Below are 21,060 nucleotides of genomic sequence, written 5' to 3'. Positions count from 1 at the left end.
CATACCCTGCCAACTTATGGCGAACAAAGCGATACAAAAGGGGGTGGTGATGGACGGAGCATCAGAACCAATCAAACACTCACACCCAGTCAACAGATCTGGGTTTGATCCATCACCGTTCTTTAGCCCACTCTGTCACCCCAGTTCAGACATGGCCATATGCAAATCAGTCTGACCCTGTGCCTCATGGGAACAGTCCAGCCCGAACTGCCAAGCCATGCCTTCCCTGGACCGGAAACAAGCTTCCTAGGACCGGTTTCTGGCATTTCAGCCGTCTTCAGCCAGGCTTGCTTGAATCCAGTGGCAAAGTGAGCAAGGGACTCACGTCTGAGCATACCCTGCCAACTTATGGCGAACAAAGCGGTACAAAAGGGGGTGGTGATGGACGGAGCATCAGAACCAATCAAACACTCACACCCAGTCAACAGATCTGGGTTTGATCCATCACCGTTCTTTAGCCCACTCTGTCACCCCAGTTCAGACATGGCCATATGCAAATCAGTCTGACCCTGTGCCTCATGGGAACAGTCCAGCCCAAACTGCCAAGCCATGCCTTCCCTGGACCGGAAACAAGCTTCCTAGGACCGGTTTCTGGCATTTCAGCCGTCTTCAGCCAGGCTTGCTTGAATCCAGTGGCAAAGTGAGCTAGGGACTCATGTCTGAGCATACCCTGCCAACTTATGGCGAACAAAGCGGTACAAAAGGGGGTGGTGATGGACGGAGCATCAGAACCAATCAAACACTCACACCCAGTCAACAGATCTGGGTTGATCCATCACCGTTCTTTAGCCCACTCTGTCACCCCAGTTCAGACATGGCCATATGCAAATCAGTCTGACCCTGTGCCTCATGGGAACAGTCCAGCCCGAACTGCCAAGCCATGCCTTCCCTGGACCGGAAACAATCATTTGCAACTTAATGCCCGTAAGATTGAAATCATCCTCTTCGGCAAAGCACAAACTTTGTGGTTGAGCGAATGGTGTCCTCCCAATCTTGGCACATGTCCTTCACCCAAGTCGGTAGTACGTAACCTAGGAGTACTGATTTACAATCACCTCACCATGACTGATCATGTCAATCATGTTGCCAGCATCTGTTACTGACTAATGCGCAGCCTTCATAAGAACTTCAAATGGGTTCCATTGTCATTCCGAATGCTGCTGGTTCAAGGATTGATTATCAGTCAGCTAGACTATGGAAACGCCCTAATGGCCTCCATCAATGAAGAGCTCCTCACCAAACTAAAGGTCCTTCAAAACACGGCTGCCAGACTGGTAATAAATCTACCGTCCCGATCTTCCTCGATACCAAGTCTGAGAGCTCTCCACTGGCTTCCCATCAGAAAACGCATAACATTTAAGAATAATTGTCTGGTCCATAAAACCATCTGTGGACATGGTCCACATTTTCTTACAAATAAACTGATCCGGTATAACCCCTCCAGAACTCTTCTATCCGCCAACAAACATCTTCTTACCCCTTTCAAGATCCACACCGCCAGAAATGGCGGGAGATCCTGTTCACATCTTGCCCCCACCTTATGGAACTCACTCCCTCTACATCTATGTATAGAGACCAACCATAGAAAATGCCATAAGGCTCTCAAAACCTGGCTATTCTGAGTTCTCTTCTTCCTGCCTGCTCTCTTTTTTTCTCCATCACTGTTTCTCGGGATAGGCTAATGCTTTGAGACCTTCGGGTGAAATGTGCGCTCAACAAAATCTCATAACATTGTCTTCAGAGAGAAACATGGATTGACTCACTGGTGGTCCTTCATGAGCAGGTGCATTATTATTCTAGTGTACATGTATCCTCTTTCTTGTGCCGACCAGGGCAGATCACTTCTGTAGTGCAGGGTCCTGGATCTCTATTCACATCCACTGCAGGACTGCTAAACTCCGAACCCAGACCTCACTGCCTGCCCCACACATCGCTATTATGACATCCGGATGATGACCCACATACCATGGTCTCTCCAACTCATTTATGGTCCTTGTGACAGCTGCACACCACCAAATATAATTAAACCTTTGCTTGGCATGTGGGTGGATCAGTGACCCTGCTTGGCAAAACCCCAGAATGTCAGCAGTGAGCAACATCCCTTGAGTGCACAGATTCAGATGTCTTCAAGTGCACTGTTCTCCTACCTGCCAGTCAGGTATGGAGAAAGTGATAAAGCCACAAGATAGGTACTCTTTAGGTAGGTGGTAATGGGCTCCAAACCATCTGGGGGTTATGACCGCCCCTCACAGCAGGCCTCCAAGCTACTTATTCTGAAAGAAATCTCAGCAGTTGGAGCGTAATTTGGATCCATGGTTGGAAAGATTTCGGACCTTGCCACAGAAATGAAAATAATGCAGACTCCTGGGGCTCGGACATCTGCATCTTAAACAAAAAGTGATTGACCCAGAGGACAGGACAAGGCAAAATACCATTTGGTTTTATGGACTCCTGGAGAAAATGGAGACGAACAATGATGTGCGGAGCCTACTGATGCAATTACTGCCATGACTGCTTGGTATGACTTTCACTCACCCTCTCGAAACCGAGAGGCCCCATAGAATTTGCTCCTGAGCCCCACCTAAAGATAAAATGAAAAGGCTGCAGCCAATCACAGCCTGCTATCTCCACCATGACCAGGTCCTCTTGATGTTGACAGCTGTCTGAGCCATGGCCCCTACTACAGCTCCGCACCAGACTTCACAAATGGGATATCGAATATGGCCTCCTGGAGCTGACCACAATTTGGATCACAATTAACGGGAAGTCTAAACACTATGGTGAGCTGGGTAACTTTGCCCGCCTCTTGAATTGTCTGGATGAACATGCATGGGCCTAACCTCGCTACCACCTACACCCAATGGGCTATCAATGCAGAGCAGAGACACAGGTCACCACTCCAGCAGACTACACAACAAACTTGTCAAAAACACAAAGACAAGGATAAAGCATCCACTGTGGAGAGGAACTCCTGCAGGTCAATATCAGAGACAAATCAAGATCATCCATGAAGCCAATACCACAGACCCGCAAAGGAACTGATGACTCGAGCATACTGATGAGCACAGATGAGTATGTTTTAAGATCACTCAAACAATCAGTTTGGCTTTGACTTTTTGCATAGTTTTTTCCCCATTTGTACTTTATAAACTCCATAGTTAAAAAAAGTTTTCTCTTTGGACTGAAATAAAGAATAACACCAAATAGAATCCACTCATTACATACAACCAATTACCCGCTATCGCACTCAGTCATAACCGCTCCAGATGAAATGTTGGAAAGTAACCGATAAAAAAGTTTGCATTAATTAAAAAACCTCAATTTGAGTTTATTGACATATTAAAAATACCATTGTGGTAATGGATCAAACATAACAATTTCAAAAGGACCTATTATCACAAGTCAATAGGCACAAGTCAGACCTGAAGTATTGGAACAATTAACAAGTACATTAAGCTTTTCTCATACAAAAATGACAGTAACACATTTTAATAATTATAAAGAAGGAGGAACGATAACAGACACCAAAATTGTGACTCAGTGGTGTAAATTTGTGGTATTGGTAAACAGAAGCAAACTGGTAGTCATTCACCCTAGTTTATCAAGGTTCTGTTCCAAAGCAAATTAAACCCAAAAGTATATGCGTCGACGCGTTTCGGTGGTGTAAGCTGATGAAAACCACCTTCCTCAGGACTGATAATATTTATCCTCCATTAGATAGTTCTAATAATGATTCCTCTAGTAATGTTGCGATAAAAATCGCTGGTAGGTGGCTTCTGGGATAGAGAACAACCAATGTAGCGAAGATGATTTATATCTATCTATCCTCACTTGAGAATGGTCTGGTAGAGCCTCACTTCATATAAAAGAACGACTTAATCCCTTACTCTTCAAGGATGACTCGGTCTATCCTCAATTTAAGAACTTTTACGCTAATTGAAAAGGTAGGCCGTATGTCATCTGTAAGGGCGTCTTATTTAGCAGAGGGGTGATTTTCTGTTCAACCCGAAATAATGAGTTGTACTCAATCAATCAGAATTCGCGTTTTAATAAATGTCGTGTGGATCACGCCTCTCGTCCGTGGACGAGAGGCGTGATCCACACGACGTTTATTAAAACGCGAATTCTGATCGATTGAGTACAACTCATTATTTCGGGTTGAACAGAAAATTAAAACGCGAATTCTGATCGATTGAGTACAACTCATTATACTGGAGTAAACTGGACACAGTTTTGGCTGCAGTTGAAAAGTTGGAGAACACAATGGAACAAACACGCACTTCACTTGAAAATAAGACTGATAAAATGGCCCTTGACTTAAACCTCCTGCATGCAGATCACTGGAAGCTAGCAGACAGAACCCACATGCTGCAAGCCGAGCTATCTCCCAAGGATCAAGAAGCTGAAAAATGCCTAAAGGAGCTGTCGGCCCGGGTGAAAGTATTCAACCATAGAGCAGAAGATTCCGAAGGCCGTTCCAGGCGAAACAATGTGCACGTCATAGGCCTTCCAGAGGGCGAAGAAGGCAGAGACGCTACCACCTATGTAAAAAACTGGATACCGGGATTGCTGCCAGACGGTGTACTAACACAACACTTTGCCATAAAAAGAGCACACAGGGTACCAGCGCGACCCCCCCCCCAGACCAATGCGGTTTCTTGTACTAAACTATAAGGATGGAGATATGCTTTTACAAGAGACAAGGACGCTGCAAAAGATACATGTAGCAAACTGTCTTGTAATGCTCTTTCCAGACTTCACAGCAACGGTGCAAAAACAGCGCCATTCTTTTCTGGAAGTGATTAGCGACTCCGTAAGCTGGACATTAAATATTCACTATTATTCCCTGCACATCTGCGAGTAGTGGCATAAGACAAGACACACTTCTTCGACACTCCTATCGCCGCATGGGACTGGCTAGACTCTATGTATCCTGGGAATGCCACCGAGACAATTAAAAATCTGGGAGATCACATCTAAATGCTGAATCGGAGCTGCACAAGGGAAAAAGACGCAAGCAGCAATCGCCACTACTGTGCAATGGACCCAACCTAGAACAAATGATACAAGACCAGCACAGTGCACTGCAAGCAGCAGCTGAAATCAGAAGTCACCTAAGCGACTCACTGTCCGAGGACAACTTGCAAGATCGAGTAAGCAATGTGGCATCAGTAGATATGACCTCAAATTCACAGGACTCAGGAACTTTGTCAGAGGTCACACCGCAGACTGCAGATAACATCATATAGCTGAACAATAAAAATCTGGTCGCCCCAAGTGCTTATGCAACAGCGAAGATCATGCAAGTACAACAGGACTTGATATGTTCTTTACGCGTCTAATTACTTTCCTCTTGTTAATAATGTACCACTCTGCTATGGCCATTATCACTGCACATGCAGGGGTGGGCACCACACGCTGACAAGTACCCCACGTGACCATGTTCACAGGCCATACCCCCAACCTAGACAATCAGATGTATAATTCCAGTTCCCGCTAACCACCAGACTAATGGGGGACTAACAATCCTCTTTCCTTTACTGACACCCAGTCCTTGTATAGCCCAACCCCCTAGCCAACCTTGGCATGTCTTCTATTTGAAAGTTTGGACGAATGCACATTGCACTCTCGCCCTACTAGTATTTCATATATTCATTAATATTAGTTTGGTTAATCAAGACACACTGATCCGATTATTAACTATCAATTCCACAGGCACACTGTCGTCTAGCCCTACCTCGGTGGCCACATTCACGTAGATTTGCTGCCTCCGGACTGAAAGCTAACCACTGGTTTCAAATCTTCCCCCCAAAATGACAGTCACTAAAATATGCACTTGGAATGTCAGGGGAACACATACACCATCCCGTAGATACCAGATATAGTCTTATCTTAAAAGATATCAGGCCCAAGTAGTTCTCCTTCAAGAAACGCATCTTAAGGCACCTGAAACCCAGACACTGCAGAGGAGGTGGAGGGGGCAGATATATGTCACTGGCTACTCTGCCTTTGCCAGAGGTGCCCTGATATGGATCTGACCAGGCACTCCCTACCATGTGGACGAATCAATGATAGATACAGAGGGACGATATGCACTTGTAAAAGGCTGCCTGGATGGTAGACCAATTGTGCTGGGCTCAATATATGCACCCAACACAGAGCAATCAACATGTTTGGACATACTATCTGGCAGACAGTGGGACTGACATGGGATATGCTGGTTGATAGGAGGGGACTTCAATTGTGTCCTAGATGCATCCCTTGACCTCTCTTTCCCTCCCCTACCTGGCGCACCCACAACAGCCACCATGATGGTATCTGGTAGACATATGGAGACAAAGAAATTCCACAGATAAGGTTTACTCCTACTACTAAGGGTCCCACAACTTACACGTCCGACTAGACTGGATACTAACCTCGAAAGAGGTATTACTGACTGTGACCACAACTGAATACTTAGGAAGAACTCACTCCGACCATAATGTACAAACTTTGGAAATGACGTGGGATAATGGCACAGCAAAATTCCCAGATGGCGATTATAACCTGAGATACTGGAGGACTAACCATTTCGAGAACACCTAAGTGCGGCCATTATAAATTATTTTGATGCAATCATAGGCTCTGCAACATCGGCCCTCCCCAAATGAGATGCATTTAAGGCAGCAATCCGAGGGCACTGTCTGGGCACGCAGATAGGAATATGTAGAGGGGTCAAGGCAGATCTTAAAAAGTTAGAGAATGGGCTAGCTCACCTTGAAATACATGCAGCTACTGACCCGCTAATCAAAACATGACTGCAGTAAAACAGGGCAGGACACCTTCAACTGCTAGAAAGATTAAGATGCCTTAACTACACAGCGCACTCTGCGCGCACCCACAGCACCACAGACAAGGCTGGTGGATTACTTGCGTGGCTTATCAGACAGGAAGACGCCAGGTCCCCCATAACATCAATCTGATCCCCACAGGGCACTCTCCCATATACACAACAGGAAATATATCAGGAGTTCCCACAACATTATACTAAATTATATAAATCTACTGCCAAAGCTTTGCCCCAAGAGATGTATCCATTTCTCAGAGAACTGACCCTCCCTACAGTAACCCCAGAACAAAGACTGGAACTTGATCCTCCAATTAATCCAGAAGAAATTCTGTCCGGCATAGGCACTCTAGTCACAGGGAAAACTCCAGGCCCTGATGGCCTGCCAGCTGAATTCTTTAAAGCCTGTGCTGCGCTATTAGTACCCCAGGTAAAGACGGTATACGAGGCCGCACTGTCAGCCTTCATACTCACAGACACGCAGGGAGAAGGGCTATTAATTTCACTCCCTAGGCCAGATAGGGACCCAACTCCATTAGGCTCATATAGGCCATTGGCGCTGCTCAACACAACCTACAAAATGTTAGCCTCTATAATCGCAGCAAGACTGGCACCGTTGGTAAAACCACTAGTACATCCTGACCAAAACAGTTTTGTGCTAGCCTAAAACACTTCTCTAAACATTTAAAGATTCTTCAGACTTCAAGAATGTGCGGCACACACCTGGCCTACCTCTGGCTGTATGGTCCTTGATCTGGAGAAGGCCTTCGACTCCCTTGAATGGCCCTACCTATTCGCAGTCCTTTGCCAATATTGCTTCGGGCCGGCTTATTTAAACTGGTCAAGTTACTCCATACGCAGCCTCTCATCCGGATATGCACAGGCTGTGCAGCATCAGAAAGCTTAGCAATAAACAGGGGCACCAGAAAAGGATGCCCCTTATCCCCTCAGTTCTTTTCGTTAGCTATGGAGCCACTAGCTGTGCGGCTGCATGAGAGGGTAGACAACTGGGGCATCCCAATGGGTGATGGATTGTATGTGGTATCCCTATATGCTGATGATATCCTGCTGTATATTGGTGACATTAATAATGTACCAGAGACTATAGCTGAGACTCTACAACGATTTGCAGTACTTTCTGGGCTGAAGGTGAACTGGAACAAGTCATGCCTCTACCCCTTCAGGACCGCGGCTCAGAATCCCAACCTTTTGGTAAATGAAGTACCCATTAGCTGGCAGCCAACCTCAATTCGATACTTGGGCATTTTGATATATCATAGCCCCGCTGACATAATGGAGGGAAACTTGGTCAGAGCCATTTCCTCTATCCGGTCCCAAATCAAGTTCTGGAAAACACTAGCCTTAAATATAATGGGCAGAATAGCCTTGACCAAAATGGTGATATTACCTAGATTGTTGTATTACTTTGCAAATCTTCCTGTTTATGTCCAGGCCAAAACATTCAGAGAATTGGAACCAATGATCCGAGATTTCATTTCGAACAAAGGATGTCACAGAGTAGCGCTCTGGAAACTGTACACACCTACAGACAAAGGTGGCTTGGCAGTCCCAAATATGAAGCTTTACTACCTAGCTGCGCAGCTGCAATGGGCAACAAAGTGGCTAGCAGGATTACATTTAGCTGAAACTACCACGGCAAAGCCAGCATGGACATTATCCCAGGTATGTCAATGGCCAGACCCTCCACCCCAGCGCCGACCTGCCTGGTCCTGGCCTACCGATGTCACAAACGTAGCTTATACCTCACCAGACAAACGATTCCTTACGCAGGCGCAGTTCCCCTCCTTGGCACCCCAGGAGTAGAGGTGCCACATCAAACGGTGTGATTGTGCCCTGGCATGCCGCTGAGGTGCAAACCCTAGGTGTTTTATATGAGGACGGTGTGCTGCTGCCCTTTGACAGGTTAGCCCACAAAACTGACTTGCTGACAGGCCAATTCATATTATATAGCTCAATCATAAGGGCACTGATGGCGGCATGGGGGGATATAGGCACTGAGCCCCAGTTAAATCTGGTGATTTAATATTTGCATGTAATGGGGAATGGAAGCCATGTAATCTATCGGCTAACAGAAGCATTACTACGGTATACCCTGAAACCCCTTACGTGTTTGCGCACAAAATGGGAAGATGACAGGGGTGGGCCGTGGACAGAGAAGGAATGGGATGCCACCGTAGAAAGCGCAATACAATTACCACGGAATGTCAAATTTCGCATTATACAGACTTATATTATTCACAGGGCGTATCTAATATCAGATAAAATAAATACATATTTCTAACTTACTAATTCGGCATGCCCCTACTGTACACAGGTGAGAACAGACTTCCTCTACATGCTGTGGTCCTACTCCTCACTGCGCTTGTATTGGCAGGAAGTGACAGCAGGCCTGTCGGAATGTACTGATCACCCACAATTGCACACATGTGAGGAATATATACTGGCAGTATCCCCCAGACCCAAGAAGCACAAAGCCACCTCCAGATTCATACATCTAGGGATTATAGTAGAAAAAAGGCACAGAGATGGAAAAACAAGCATCCCCCAACTCCGTAAAATTGGAGGGGTTTGGACCCAGGCAGAAAGCACCGGTCTGCACAGAGAAAACGTAGCCAGCCTGCATAAATACCCCTTTGCACAATGTTGTGACACAATAATGGCGGCACTACATCACACAGGGCATGAAGCAGGGGATACCAATTCACAAGCAGGGAATGATGATAGAAATGAAGTGGAATCCTGATTAACATATAATCCACGTACCGACAACAAATGGGCTAACATTGCTGATCTGTCGGTACATCCCAAGGCAAGCCCGGGGGACAGAAATATAAAAAACGCTGACACGACAACTCAAATTGGGAGGTCAAGGGGGTAATCTCAAGATAAAGCTATCAGGGTAGCGTTGATCGGTTCATGTGTGTTGAGTTGCTGGTTTAAATTCTTCTCATGTTAAAGTTGCATTGTCCTAATCTGCTCAATAGGAGCAAAAAACAGGATCTTTGAAACCTGTAGATGACTAAATGCCAGGCATGCTTAGTATATTTAGGGATAATATAGGACTGATGTACGCCACTCCATTTTCACCTTTTACATTCTCCCTTTATACCAGAACATAGTATCTCAGTTAACTAAAAGCTGCCTAGACATAGTAATGTATCTAATCTGCCAAACCTATACAGTATAATACATCAAGTACATGCCAAATGCTGACATTCAAATAAATGCTGAAAATGATGTACTTATATCCAACAGAAAATGCAAATAAAAAAATAAAAAAATAAAAAAATCAGATGCAGGCAGAGGAAATTATACAAATGACACGTGCTTTCATCTACACTCCACTGAACTTGCTAGATTTAAATGAGAACCAGATTTGCAGCGAGTCTGCATTGAAACAATGCATGCATCTATAGGTAAATACTTTTGGTGCTATTGAAGGAGATGAACCTATATTACTTGAGAGTTTTCCCCAGGCAGGGAAGCTAGGGTTAAATTAAAAACGCTATCATTATTTATAAGCGAGGCTTCTGAGGGCTCCAAATGAGCCTGGCGTTCCCAGGCACATTAGTTAGTCAGCACGCGTCTTGTGAATTTGCACGACTATTGCGGTGCAGTGTGCTGGGACCTGTAGAATGAAAGGCGAGGAGAATTCTTTCAGCTTTCTCCAGATTTTCAGGACACCAAGGTGTGCGAGAGCCAGGTATTTTGCTTTGCAAAGCATACCACAAGGAGATCTGAATGGCAAACCAAGGAACATGTGTATTCTGGGCAAAAGAAAACCACACAGGTCCTTTGATCTGCTTGAAAAGGCTCCCTACAACTCTTTACTCAGTGCCTCCTGATAGGGTTTTCTTTATTGCACGCACATCACACCTGAATACTCCACAGGCAGAGCGACTGCCTGCACAGTGTCCTTAAGCTTTTGAGAAAACTTTGAGCCCTGGCACTTATTTTTAGGCGCGGGTGGAGAACTCCACTCTGCCCACGGAGTGTGCTGAGATTTGCCTACTCTGCGTTCCACAGAGAACGCAGATTAGGCAAATGCGGAGTGGAGTTGGCCAGCCCCCGCCTCCACCCCTCTATTAAAAATTAATTAGGCATTGATTAAAACTAAAACAAAAAACACTTACATGTACTGCGGCGTCCCCGGGCTGCCATCCTCCTCTTCCTCACTGTCTCTGGGTGATGTTTGCAAAAACTGCACATGTGCGCACTCGCGTGCATGTGCATTTCTCACAAGAAATGCACATGCGTGCATGGATACTTTCACAATGATCACCCAGAGATGGCTCGGAAGAGGAGGAGGGCAGCCCAGGGATGCCGCAGTACAGGTAGGTGTTTTTTTAATTAATGTCTAAGGGGGGAGATGGGTGGCGGAGCAGAGTTCCATGGAGTTTGTTCCCAACTCCGTGGACCTCCGCGTAGTCCTCCTCCTCCTGCTCCGCCCATGGTTAATTATTTGACAAATTAAGCACTGATCAAGAGAAAGAAAATACTTTCATAGTGGGCCTCTAAACAGGTAGACATTGCCCTATACAGGAGACCCACCTGTCTTACAGAGAATCTAAAACCTAAAAAAGACTGAATGGGAAAGATATTTTTCAGCTACAGATACCCACCCCAGCTGCATGGAAAGTTGCTTGAGCACACGTGCTCTAGAAAATGTTTAGTAGCCATACTGGCAAGGAAGTCACTTCAATGTAAGGTCCTGGAATCATTGACAGAAGACGATGGCTGTTTCATAGTGGCCAATCTCAGGATAGGCAGTGAGGTCCTGGGGGTGGGCTCAGTGTATGCACTCACAGGGAGCAAATAACTCTTTATCCTTCATCTCAAAAGGATACAAACAGACCTTGGTACATAATGTGATATCCAGAATAGACTGATTTCTTGTGCAAAATGCTGTTATAACATGTCAGCTGGACAGAGCTATCCATGAGATGGTGCTCTTTGATCATGCTTATTAGCATCAGATTAGACTGTGATGACCTCACAGGAAACCACGGTGCCTTAACATTTCCCCTACAGTATGCCTACAAAACAAGCCCAATTGAAATTGTATATGACCACCTACCTGAGAGATAATAGGGGCTCTGTAAAATCACCCCAAATGCTGTGGGCTGCTGTCAAAGCCACCCTCAGGGGGCAAATAATGAAGAACTTTGCTCTGGCCAGCAAGCGCAGGGTGGAACAACAGGTGACCCTGGAAAGAGATATTGTGTCCATGATGCGGGCCCATCTCACTAACCAGACAGTGAGTTCCAGACTCAAGCTAGAGAAATCTAGAATGGAACTGAAAAAATACCCTGCTCAACAATAAGGCAGAAAATAATCTGAAACAGCTTAAAGTCCACCATTACAAACAAGGTAAAAAGAAGGCTCTGACAGCCATTCCGGCCATCAATGGAACAGGAGGCTGAATGATTACGGACCCACAGGTGATAGATATTGTCTTTGCGGGCTACTTCACAGAGCTCTTTAACTCGGAGATAGGAGATGATGCATATAAGGACAGCCGATTATTTGAAGGACAGGCACTGCCATGTCTTTATGATAAAGATGATCTTCAATCTCCTTACAACAAAGCAATGGGCGAAGATGGATTCTCCGATAAATTTGATGGATGGGTGAAATCAGAAGCAGTGGACTTCCCTAGTGACATCTTCAAGGAAGCAGGGGAAATGGGCAGTCTGTCCATCCTTTCTAACAGAGCCGTTATTGCAGTCCTCCCCAAACCTGGGAAGGACCTGCTCCTACGCAATAGCTACTGCCCAATCTCCCTACTGAATGCAGACGTGAAGATACTGGCAGCAAACTCGGCCACTCATTCCAATCAGGTGAGTCCCACTCTTATTCATAGCTCTTAGGTTGCTTATGAACCTGGAGGACATCCCACATTCAACTACGTAGCCTGACCCACCTACAGTGACTATATAAGGACTCCCAGGAGGATAGAATGGCCCTTTCTTTGAGCGCTCAGTCCTTTGATCGGATTGAATGGACTTATATGTTGTGAACGCTTCAGAGATTTGGGCTAGATAGTTTCAGGTTAAATGGCTTTATGAGATGCCCAAGTTCATTGTGGTGGTTTCCTCTCAGAATCTTTTTAGTCCAGGAAGGAACATAAGAGGCATGCCTTCTCTCAAGCCTGTTGTTTCTTCTCGTTTTGGAGCCCCTGGTGGCCACCATAAGACAGAACCCACAAATCACAGGCATCCCTACACCAGAGGGCACTTCCAAAATCCTTCTGTATGCAGATGACATTTTACTCACTCTTACTGATCTACCCACATTTTCACTGACACTGATGTCTACTATTATGGAATTTCCAGAAACTTCCAGATACCAGGTCAAACGGGACAAGAGTGAAGCACTTTCACTGTCTTGAGGGACAATTCAAGCAGCCATATCAAACTATAGGTTCCAGTTGAAAGCAGATGCCAGAGAAATGTGGGTATGTACATTAACAGGGGTCTAGAGCAGATGATCACACTCAATCTTGACCCGCTCATAGCCGAAACCAAGACAGACTATGCAAACACATCTAAAATCTATTGCTGTGGGGGAGAGTGCAACCTGTGAAAATGCTGGTGGTACAGCACATCATATGTCTTTGGAATGCTACTGCCCACATTCAAGACATCAGTGTTGCTACAGAATGCCTCTTCCACCTACACCCCCTGCCCAGCCCCCCTTCCTCTGCTAACAATGGTTCAAAACCTGTAGCGGTGGCCACAGGCATCCCTGTGGCTTCGCTGTTATTGTACTCATTACAGTGATGGTTAACACTAATTTAATACAGTTCTAATATGGTAACAATGTTGCCTGTTTGGCCGTCAGCCGGTACTTATCTCTTTATACTTTAATGCCATGGTAGTAGAAAAAGTTGCACTTCTACTCACCTCAATGGCACTGATGTTATGTTATGTTATGTTAATAACATTTATAGAGTGATCAAATACCCAGAGACATATTGATGCTGGCAATGCTGCTATCAGGACTACCCAGTAGTAAGTGGAGGGAAAATAAACAAATTCAGCATTAAAAACCACATTTTCAAACCCTTTCTAAATGCACTGATACCTACGGGTCTTGCCAACGCGAAATAAAACCCTCTGAAGAAATGAATAAATACATTAGAAAATTGGGCATGGCTTTGACATGCAGGGGGTGTGAGTCCCAAGCCTTTGCAGTTCCTGCTGGAAAACACCTTCCCTGAGGGGATCGTTTAAACCTGTGCATTACAGTGCATTTGGCCGTTGCAGACCTTAAAGACCCAGCAAAGACATACCAGGAAAAAACATTTTTGAGGAATTCTGGTCCTAGATTGTGTAGTGCTTTGTAGTCCATACAGTGGGCTTTACAAGTAACTCTTTGTTTGACTCGTAGCCAGTGACATTTTTGGATGGATTTAGACACTGACTTGTATTTAGCAATCTTCAGCAACAGAAGTGCTGCAGCATTTTTAAGAATTTGCATGTTCATTAAGTGCTGATGAAGGTTTAAATACAAACCATTACAGTAGTCTATCTTAGAAAGTACCAATGAACTGATGACTGTTTTCTGCAAATCAGAGGAAATATATGGTTAAATATTTTTGATGAAAGAAGAGGATGTGATCAAATTTATTTGGTCTGTATATGTGAGTTTGTGGTCAATTATTACCCAGAAAACTGGGTGCCAGACAGGAAGACCTCAGTCTTTCTGGGGTTTAGTTTCAAACACTTCATATGAATCTAGACACGGACTGCCACCATACAGTCGCAAAGTCTAGACCCTGTCTTATTTTCACTACTAGCCATGGAGCCACAATTTGAGTGTCGTCAGCATAGGATGTGGGAGAGAACCCATGAGATCTGATTACTTTGGCTAGTGGGGTGACACAGACATTAAACAAAGTGGGGCTAAGCAAAGATCCCTCAGGCACCCCATATGGTAGAGAAAAAGGCTAGGAGACAAACTCACCTAGCTCTATTGACTGTTCTTTACCCATGAGGAAATAACGTAGCTGATCTCGGGCTGAACCAACAATAACAATGTTACCCAACAAAACTATCATCAGCTCAGGATTAACAGTATCAAAAGCCGCTGATAGATCTAGCAGGATAAGGGCTGCTCTAATTGTTCAGGGTTTAGTGATGTTTTTTTCATTAGAGGAAGCAGTGGAGCTCTCTTCCAGGTAGTGGGAAAGCACGCTGTACTAAACATTAGTTGAATGATTTCCATCGGCTTAGAGGCAATGATATCCAGAACTAGTTTGGTCACCTGCGGGGGGCAGGTGTCATGTGAGGATTCAGATTTAATTGATTTGATCAAGGTCACTACTTCCTCCTTGTAGGAGGGGTGAACTCTTTAAGGAGTTCATTCCCTGTATATCGGTATGGTTAAGTAGAGTCTATTGAAAGGGATATCACATTGTTGGAGAATATGCATAAAACATGTCCTTATTTGACTTATTGGATACAATGGAGATACTTGTAATGTGAAGGTGAATCTAAGTAAAAAATGACAACAAAAAGGCCCACTTTGACTAAGATGTGCACACTCACAGATTTGTGCCTTGAATTGAAATATTATCAAAATAACTCTGTCCAGCTGGACAGCTTTAATATAGTACTGATTCAGGGTCTTTATTCATTCCCTCTCCCATGTGTTCTCCTTGTCGGGGACAATTGTGTTTGCAACTTACCAATACCCAAGGTCCCTGACCATAACAATTGGGTTCCCTTGTTGCTAAAAACAAGAGCCATATTTGAAGCAAAAGAGGTGGTCTTTGTTAGGCCTCAATTTTGGGTTGAGAGCAAAGAACATAAAATGTGCACTCTAGCAGTTGCACTGTAGGAAAAAAAATTGCAGTGTGATCACTCGGAATCTTGGTGGTCATCTTGAACAAAGAGGTTATAAATGAGGCATAACATGTGAAAAAAAAATCTAGGTTACTAAGGTCCCGCCTGAATCTCTTTTGAGCACCCTGCGCTCCCAAGAGAGGAGGCAGATGTGCTGGCTGCAGAGAGAGGATTGAGAAAATAATTTGGCCAACTCCATGACGCATGTGGCCAGATGCCATCCACAGCTGAGGGTTGTCATAGTTATGTATGGTAATAAATTCTGAGTTTGTTGAAAAAAACGAACAGTAAAGGTGCGTTCTCATTGAGTATAGTAATAGTATCTTATCTTATAGTAAAGAAAAACCCTAGAAACTCCCTGAAAAAACTAAATTGTTAAAGTTACTTTATTGCCAGGTGAAAATGTCAGTTGGAACATAGAATTCTAAACTCATAAAACACTGAAATTCACCAGTTTTAGGGTCACATGTAGAAAATGTTTTAGCGGTCGCAAACGGAGAATTGGGCCATTTGTGATGCTAACTAGCCTTTTGATATGTACTAACCCTATTTTGCGAGTCAGTAACCTATTACCAATTCGCAAAATAGGGTTTGCGAGTCGGTACTAGAAAGGGGTGTGTTAAGGGCGTTCCTTCCTATTAGCAATCACCTGTGATGTATGAATGTTTTTTGACCGGAATACAATCACAAAACATTTGCAGTTTACCAACAAGGGACTCCATCCCCTTTGCGAATGTGGGTGCAAAAACATTTTAAGAGCCGGCAGTGGTACCAAGGACCACTGCCTGCTCTTAAAATATGAAAAGTTTTCATTTTTGAAATGCATCCCATCTTCCTTTAAGGAAAACAAGCTAAATTTCCCCAAGACAAATAGCTTTATTGAAAAAACAATCACAGACATGGTGGTCTGCTGACCCCAGCAGGCCACCATCCCTGTGATTTTAGGCATTCCCAGTGACTCACAAATTGTGACCTGCCTCATAAATATTTATGAGTCGGGTCCATTTGTAACCCACTGGGAATTGCAACAGTGGCAAATCCCCTAGGAATCATTAAAATCACAGGGATGGTGGTCTGCTGGGGTCAGCAGACCACCATGTGTATGATTGCTTTTAAATAAAGCATTTTTTTTAAATGCAGCCCATTTTCCCTAAAGGAAAATGGGTTGCATTTATAGAAACAAAAATGAAAACTTTTCTTTTCACTTTTTAAGAGCAGGCAGTGGTCCCTGGGTCCACTGCCTGCTCTTAAAAAACGTTTTTGCCACCATTTCCAAAGGGGAAGGAGTCCGCCGAGGACCCCTTCCCATTTGCAAATGGGTAACCACGAACTTGAAGTTGGTGGTAAATAGAGAATGTTTTGCAACCACATTCACGGTCACAAACCATTCATAGATTCCACTGCGAGTCGCTATTTGGAAGGGATGCCCTAAACATGCCCCTTCCGAATACTGAATAGCTAACCCATTTTGCGATTCGGTAACAGGTTACTACATCACGAAATAGGGTTTGATACATTTAAAAATACTTTTTTACATTCGCAAATGGCCCAATTCTGTGAATCAGCCCATTTGAGAACACAAAATTGGTTCATACATGTGACCCAAAATGTCTAGCGAGGTTCACGATTTGTAGCAGCTGACCTTTCAGTTATTGTTACAAGAGTCTGAGACATATCTCAAGGTTGATGGAGACACACTTTACCATAATAGGGCGCGCAACTTTGGTGAAATTGGTTGTCCTCATTAAATTCTTTTTTTTTGTCCCAAACCACACTCCTCTACCCTCTCCATGCATTTTAAATAAGAATGTGTTCATCTCAGTGAGATGATCCTTGTTTTTACTGGACTGTGGTGTCAGCAAGGATGAACAAGAAAGGAGTAGAGGGACCCGCTCTCTCTGATTTAGAAAACTATTAATTTAGCTTTGGAAACTACACATGTATGTGTTATTCGGAGTTTGATTTGACTCATGTACATGCCTCATTGACATGAGGCAATCCCACTTTGTGACAATCTAATAATCCCTGAGAAGACCTCATCTATTGGTAATACTGAATGGCAGGGGCCAAGAATTGATTTATGTGGAGTGAGTAGGTCAACAGATAAAAGGAACCCACTGGAAGATATTCCAGAAAATGTGAATGTTTCTTACAATATAACTTACATGAACCATTCCTAGTTGCAAGGGTTCCTAAGGAGGAGAGTAGCTGAGGTGAATTTCACAATCTTGATATCACAGTGCATCTGGTTAACCTGTAAGGGCATTGATATCAAACGCATTGATATCAAACGCTGGTAGACATATAGCCTACCAGTTTAAACCAATCTCTGTTGAAAACTATGGAATGTTTATATTTCCTCTTCATCAGTAGTGGTGCACAGCATTTCAGAATGCAAATCTTACCAATGTCCTGGATGTGAAGGTGCAGTAGGGATGCAAAGGTTTCTTACTCAATCCAGGCTGCACACAATTTAGATCAGCATATTTTAATCTATTCATATGACACAGAAAATTGATATTAAATTAAACAAGCTGAGATTCTGAATTTGGCTCTGAAAGGATCTTGTTAGGATTTGAGTATACCAGTCCACCGAGTCACACATTCTATACTGTTTGTTGCATTTTTGGGAGTTCTTTGACTGCAGAATGTTGGAAGGACTATGATACTCCTACATTTAAAAGACTAGGGTAAAAATCTAAATTGTGATGTTGCATGAAGTGATATTCAATGCTCGACTTCAACTCAAAATAATGTGGGGCATGGCATGCACAAAGATCAATAGGCTTTGGTTCACGTTAAATATTGAACTTTTAGATTTCTCGCACGTTTCAGGAACTTTTGTGCTTGGGTATTTTCTATTGTGTAGTTTTGGTTTTTCTGCATCTTGTTACATGCGCATGATATGTTTTTTGTTGTAAAAAGTTAAAACATGGTAGAGACCTTCACAAAAACTGAAGAGGGAAAATAAAATGGCTTCAATAGTAAACATGTATGAATCTGTACCCAATACGTTGACTACCAGCAAATTAACTATGCACCTTGGTATGTTTTGGTGACTCCTCCACAGTAGTGTTTGGGAAATGTATAATATCTTTTCTTGACAGCTCAAGATGGTCACCATTTATTATCATTTCTCTCTCCGTAGTGAGACTTCCCAGGTTTCTTGGTCTATGCATCTGGAAGAAACAGTCAGAAATATATGTTTATGCATGCACAAGGCAAGTTAGATTTCTAGCTTTCTCCAATATTTAAACAAGTGCTAAAAACATGGCTCTAAATAGGATAGCATACTATTATCCAGAGACTGTACCCTCTAATTTCTATATACTTTAATAGGCATGCTCATTGATGCAACACATTTGTGTTTGACTGCTCAGTCTAATGTTTTGTACTAGAGAGAATAATAGCAATAATTAAATGTATCAGTGGCGTCACTAGAGTGGTGCGGGGGGTGCAGACTGTACCGGGTGACACCATCACACGGGGTGCATTGGTTCCAGTCTCGCGTGGCTCACGCGGGTATGCAGAGGGCAGTGGGCGGTTCAAGGCCCGCGTGCGGATGTCTGTCAGTGGGCCCTGCTGCCTCCCTGCGTCCCGGCATTCCTGCGAGGGCAGGTTGGAGGCATCGAGTGCTGAGAGGATTTGCAGGCCGCGTAACCGGAGCCTCCCAAGTGCTCGCTGGACTTCAGAGGTCTCGGAATGGTATCCCGCAGGCCCTCCAAGTGGGAGATTAAAAATGGCATTTGATAAGGGGTTTTCCAAACGTTGAGACCCCGTCGATTACCGTGAGCATGTGAAATGTAAATCCGTTTAGATAGGAGCGTGCCAGTGTTTTAGATTTTTAAATGTCATAAATCTCGCTAATTCTTTGGTGTTTTTTGCGCACTGAATACAATCTGTTAACATTTCCGCAAGGTAAATTGTAGTCTTGCGAGAGATGGGAATGTTATAACTGTTTTCGCAAAGTCAAACAGGCAAATCAAGAAACAGCAGGGGTGCCAGACCAAATTAACTAGTAGAAGAAACTACAGGAATGCATTTGTGTTTTTACCTTTGGAAATACTTTGAAATGAGGATGCAGGCTGCCACTGAGAGTAAGAAACATACTTGTGTGATCACAACATATGAGAAAACAATGCATGGAAACAAAATGTTTGAATGCCCGTATTTACAGTTGTTGGTAAAATTAAGGCCCAACCTATTGCCTTTGCCAATGCTTTTTGTATGGTCTGCCTGGCTCTGAGCCCCTATCAATTGCACACTCGAATAATCAGACCGGGTGGCTTTCGTCAGCAGAAGCCCATTCAGCAGAGCTGTGCTGCTTATGAAGCTAGGAGACATAGGAAGACACGCGTTCATGACACAAGGTACGGGTCGGGCGGCTCTCGTCTGCAGAGTCCTGGCCACACAGCCGCGTTAATTATGAATATGAGACGCTCCTTAATGTGGATCCTATCAGTGGCGTCACTAGAGGGGTGCGGGGGTGCTGACCGCACGGGTGACACCATGAGTTACCGCACTGGGGGACACCAACCCTAGTGACGCCGCTGAAATGTATAACTATATCTTCACCGATCCTCTGTCAAATCTAATGCCAAACCAAAGAGATTAAGAAATGATTGAGAGAATTTAGAATAATGTACCTTTTATGTCACCCATTCCAAGATGGCCAGTAATTGAAAGAGGAAATACCAGAGCCGGAGTTATCATTTCTGGCCAATGTCTCTACCTCAGATACCAGTCAGCAGGAGTTGTCAGGCCCAGAACGGTGAATATCATGATGCACACAGAAAATCCACATGCAGTTCTGAATGTGGTGCTCGCTTCTTGGCCGTGTATCACACATTTATTTTCACCAGGTGTATTTTCACACCCTGTAACAACTTTTAATTGCAGGTTTATGGCCATGGCTCACGGATGGCGGGGTGTTTGGTTGCGCATGGGGCCGCAATTACAGGACGGTGTGCATAATAAAAAAATTTACTTACCTTGTCGCTGGGTCCTGCGTCTTGGCTCCTGCTCTCCTCAAGAAACAGAAAGCACAGCCAAGCCCACTGAATGATCACAACGCTGCAATGCAGCATTATGATTGGTAGGCATCCAGGCTCCCCTGACCTATCACAACGCTGCAATACAGAGTTGTGATTGACTTTAAGCGCCCTGTTTCGATGCTCAACCAGGGATTGGGGGCCTGGGCATGTTCTCCACGCAGGCTGCAATGCAGCCTGCAAGGAGATCAGGGAAAGTGCACATGACTGGTTTGGGTGGCCCGAGAGGGCCGACCAAGCAGTCATTGCGCACTTAGGAGGGGTAAAACACTTCTCCCCTGCCCTGCTCCAAGAGCAGAGGTGGTCCGCTCAC

At 44.3% G+C, this 21,060-nt stretch overlaps 1 protein-coding gene across 2 annotated transcripts in view; it reads right to left on the bottom strand.

Annotated features, from left to right (window-relative positions):
* Positions 1 to 21,060, bottom strand: part of LOC146810887 (uncharacterized) — an 898,367-nt gene that overhangs the window by 684,453 nt on the left and 192,854 nt on the right. For both annotated transcript variants that reach the window (XM_085617928.1, XM_085617929.1), the window contains exon 6: positions 18,738 to 18,875. In XM_085617928.1, the coding sequence (XP_085474054.1) occupies positions 18,738 to 18,875 (138 nt within the window). The remainder of the gene's footprint in view (positions 1 to 18,737; positions 18,876 to 21,060) is intronic.

The sequence above is a fragment of the Triturus cristatus genome, chromosome 7 (genome assembly GCF_964204655.1).
Source record: "Triturus cristatus chromosome 7, aTriCri1.1, whole genome shotgun sequence".
Classification (NCBI taxonomy): Eukaryota; Metazoa; Chordata; class Amphibia; order Caudata; family Salamandridae; genus Triturus; species Triturus cristatus.
This window is presented reverse-complemented; position numbering and strand designations above follow the sequence as displayed.